General features: G+C 34.3%; 1 protein-coding gene across 1 annotated transcript; it reads left to right on the top strand.

Moving 5' to 3' along the window:
* Positions 1 to 2,178: 2,178 nt before the first annotated feature.
* Positions 2,179 to 2,562, top strand: LOC139888484 (uncharacterized). Its single transcript, XM_071871491.1, has one exon. The coding sequence runs from the start codon at positions 2,179 to 2,181 to the stop codon at positions 2,560 to 2,562; it is 384 nt and encodes a 127-aa protein (XP_071727592.1).
* The last annotated feature ends 2,127 nt before the right edge of the window (positions 2,563 to 4,689 follow it).

Genomic DNA, 4,689 nt, shown 5'->3' with positions numbered 1-4,689 from the left:
AAAGATTTCTTGAGGTTGGATGATCACTCAAAGTGGATTTGCAAGATTGGAAGTAAGCTAGCAAACTTGGAAGTGTTGTTGGTGTGTTCTTGAGTAGTTGTTTTATAACTTTGTTTATGTATGGATTTATGAACTAGATTGAGCTAGATTTTGATGAAGATGATGAAGAACACTTAGAACAATGGAAGAACACTTGATAGAGAGTAGTTTAATGCATGTAAGTTGCAAAATGAAAGTGTGTATGTGTGTGTTCATTCACGTGAACTATGGTGTCACCATATAGGCTCCATTAGTTTGTTATTTTGTGAGATATTTCATGCTAGATGTTAAATGATGGTTCCCACATGGTTAGGTGACTCACATGGGCTGCTAAGAGCTGATCATTGGAGTGTATATACTAATAGTAAATACATTTAGAAGCTGTGTATTGTACGAGTACAAATACGAGTGCATACAAGTTGAATTGTTGATGAAAATGAATGATGATGTAATTGTAAGCATTTTTGTTAAGTAGAAGTACTTCAATAAGTGTCTTGAAGTATTTCAAAAGTGTATGAATACATATTAAAACACTACATGTAAATACATTTTAACTGGGTCGTTAAGTCATCGTTAGTCATTACATGTAAGTGTTGTTTTGAAACCTTTAGGTTAACGATCTTGTTAAATGTTGTTAACCCATTGTTTATTATATCTAAAGAGATGTTAAATTATTACATTATCATGATAGTATGATATATTAATATATCATAGTATGATATATATATATATATATATATATATATATATATATATATATATATATAGTTAAATGTTGTTACAACGATAATCGTTACATATATGTCTCGTTTCGAAATCATTAAGTTAGTAGTCTTGTTTTTACATATGTAGTTCATTCTTAATATACTTAATGATATGTTTACTTATCATTTATCATGTTAACTATATATATAACCATATATATGTCATCATATAGTTTTTACAAGTTTTAACGTTCGTGAATCACCAGTCAACTTGGGTGGTCAATTGTCTATATAAAACCTATTTCAATTAATCAAGTCTTAACAAGTTTGATTGCTTAACATGTTGGAAACACTTAATCATGTAAATATCAATTTCATTTAATATATATAAACATGGAAAAGTTCGGGTCACTACACAAATGTCGTTGCAGATGCGTTAAATAGTAAAAATTCTAGTAAGAATGTGAAAGTTCTGCTTTTAAGTATAACTTCAGGTTTAATTGACCAATTGAAAACTGTTCAAGCCATTGCTTTAGAGGATGAACATGCTAAATCTAAACTCATGACTAAATGAAAATTTGACCTAACTGAAAACTCACAAGGACTTAAGACCTTTCATAACCGTGTTTGGGTGCCTATGCTTGGAGACTTGAGGGATTTGATCTTGACAGAAGCATAAAAATCCATACTAATAGTACATCCAGACAGCAATAAAATGTATCATGACTTGAAATCTGTGTATTGGTAGCCGACTATGAAAACAGACATCGCTCGTTTTGTTGAAAAATGTCATGTTTGTGCGCAAGTGAAAGCAAAACATCAGAAACCGTATGGTTCATTATGCCAGTTAGAAATTCCTGAATGTAAATGGGAACATATCACGATGGATATTGTGACTGAGTTACCTACAACTCAGAAAAGACATGATATGATATGGGTGATAGTCGAACGGTTGATCAAGAGTGCTCACTTTTTGGCTACCTGTGAGACAGTGTCATTAAGTGAATTGGCCTAGTTATATGTGAAAGAGATTGTGTCAGACAAAGATTCTAGGTTTGTGTCAAATTTCTGGAACAATCTACAACAGAATCTGGGTACACGTGAGAATTTGAATACAGCTTATCATCCTCAGACATATGGTTAGAGTGAAAGAATGATACAGACCTTAGAGGATATATTAAGAGCTCGTGTGCTAGAATAAGGTGGGTCGTGAGATTCACATCCGCCATTGGGTGAATTCTCTTATAACAACACTTATCATTCGAGTATAGGGATGGCGCCTTATGAAATGTTGTACGGTCGTCATTGAAGAACTCCGACTTATTGGTTAGAAGCTAGAGAAAAACAGTTTACAGGTCCTGAAATTGTTCAAATGACAGCAAAAAAAGTTACTATCGCGCGAGAAAAGTTGAAAGCCACTAGAGACAGGTAGAAAATGTATGTTGATCCGCGTAGGAATTCGGTAACCTTTAGTGTGGATGATCGTGTGTATCTAAAAGTTTCGCCGTGGAAAGGGGTTATCAAATTCGGTAAACGTGGAAAGCTTGTGCCGAGGTTTATTGGGCTGTTTTCGATCAATGAGATTTTGAATGATCAGATAGTGGTTTTGGATCTTTCGCTAGAATTAGCCAGTATTCATAATACTTTTAATGTGTGTTATCTACGTAAGTGTAAGGTAGAGGATGAGATGCAAATTTTATCGTTGAAATATTTAAAGGTTGATTTAAGTAAGAAGTTGGTGGAAGAGCCGGTTCGTATAGTTGATCGTAAGATAACCAAGCTAAGAAAGAAACAGATTCTGATGGTGTTGATTGAGTAGAAGCATAGTTTGGGATCAAATCTTATGTAGGAAACATAAGAGTTGATGAAGCCTCGTTACCCTCATTTGTTTGACCTAGACCAGATTTCGAGGACGGAATCTCGTTAAGAGGGGTAGATTTGTAACAGACAGAAACCTGGGCTAGACATAAGATGAATATGTTTTCCTTAGGTTTATATTTAATTAATTGTACGTCTATATTTTAGTGAAGTGTTTAGTGTAATTTTATTATTTGGTGGAGACCAGTTTGTGACAAGGGTCACAGAACAGGTTTGTTTGTTTAGTTTGGACCTCGTTGGGGTCATCTTATGATGTACGTAAGATATTAGATAACTAATAAATACCCGTATGTTATGGGGTATGGGTTTTAACCCAAATAAGTGTATATTGTTATGTATGCTTGTGATTGTTTGCAACATTTATGGTTTGTTTTTGGTTCTTAGTGACATGATATTTTTGATGATTGATCCAAGCCTGACATTAAGTCTGGCATTATTTTTGATGTTCTGTGAGTTTGAAGACATGAAGTGATGATTTGGAGAGTGAAAGAAGAAGAAGAGGTTAATGCTTGGTCCCTGGTGAGCACAAGTTTTTGGAGTTCATTTGAGCCTTCAAAGTGCATATTCATAGAGGTATCCCTTATTGCTCAATTCTTGCACTTTGGTTGATCATTGATATGCTATTATCTCCAAGTCTTGTTTCTTTTATGCTTGTTTGAGGACAAGCAAGGTTTAAATGTAGGGGGTTTGATATTGCTCATTTACACTACGTTTCTTAGCGCAATATCTACCTCGTTTTACTCGGATTTTATCTTCATTATGCTTAAAAGTGGAGAAATTGGGAAACGTCGCGTTCTAGGCATGACTGCAGCCTTGGGTATGAAATTTGTGCAAAAATTGAACAAAGTGTGTGAAAAAGATCAAGAAAACTGAAAAGTGTTGAAATCTGACCAAGAACGACGTTCCATACCATGGGAACGACATTCCATTTTCCATAACGGTGTTCTAAACCAGCAGAATGACGTTCCACCTGTAAAAAGGGCGTTTCAGGTCTGAAGAACGACATCCCAATACAAAGGAAATGAAGAAAAATGGAATAGAGCATTTAGAGTCCGAATTGGGAATGACGTTCCTAATTAAGGAACGGAGTTCCACTTTCTAGTATACAAGAACGACATTCCATGAAAAGGAACGGCGTTCCACTCTCTCGAGCAACAAGAATGTTGTTCCAATTACACGAACGGCGTTCCACTCAGTTTTCTGGGCAAAATTTTTAAGTGGAGTATAAATAGAAAGTGATGGGGTTTTCATGTGTGCAAGTGTAGAGGTTAATTAGTTTTAGAGGCTGAGCTTAATTACGGTTTTATCATCTCATTAATTAGGATTTTCATCAAGTTTTCATCAGGTACATCAAGGATTCGGGGCTAGCTGAAGATCTAGGGCTTGTTCTTCATCATCTTTATCTTCTACCTCTAGCTCAAAGTTGTAATTTCATTGTTTGGTACAATTTTATCTTTGTTATTGCAATATGATGTTTGAATCATCATTTACTTCTCTTATTATGTTAGTTCTTGCCATGCTTGGCAAGATTCTTACAAGTACACTTGATTATGAAGCTTGTAAGCTAAGGATTGTTCATTATTCATGTTATTAATTGTGTTTGAATGAATTTAGGAGTTGTTGATTGAGTTATGCTATTAGAATTAGCTAAAGAACCTTTGCTATCTTTGTTTTGAACTTTACTTTGATTATATAAGTTGTCTAGTTTTTCTTAGGGATTTGATTAGTGAAGCAACTTGTACTTCAACACTTAGGTGATCTAGACAATCAAATTGGGGATTTCAAGGGATTGGGTTCTTGGTTTGGATTGGTTTTCAATTGGTTCTTAGTCAAAATAGTGGAGTTTGATTTTCTTAAGGGATTTTGATCACCAAAGTAATTTAGGGGACTTTAATCTAAGTTAAGTACTAATAGCACTCTTATGATTCAACTAGATCTTATTGATGTAAGCTTATGGGAATTCGCAAATATTGTTTTGATCATTATAGTTTGGTAGGGATACTAGAACACATTGTTTGAACACAATTTGATATTAACTAGACAAAAGAACAATCTGAATGTTTCAAGT

Source organism: Rutidosis leptorrhynchoides, chromosome 2 (genome assembly GCF_046630445.1).
Source record: "Rutidosis leptorrhynchoides isolate AG116_Rl617_1_P2 chromosome 2, CSIRO_AGI_Rlap_v1, whole genome shotgun sequence".
In the NCBI taxonomy this organism is placed as follows: Eukaryota; Viridiplantae; Streptophyta; class Magnoliopsida; order Asterales; family Asteraceae; genus Rutidosis; species Rutidosis leptorrhynchoides.
Note: the sequence above shows the minus strand (reverse complement) of the source record. Positions and strands in the feature narration are given on the sequence as shown.

Excerpts from the sequence above, each read along its gene's own strand:
- LOC139888484 (XM_071871491.1), top strand. The coding sequence starts at position 2,179 with ATGTATGTTGATCCGCGTAGGAATTCGGTAACCTTTAGTGTGGATGAT.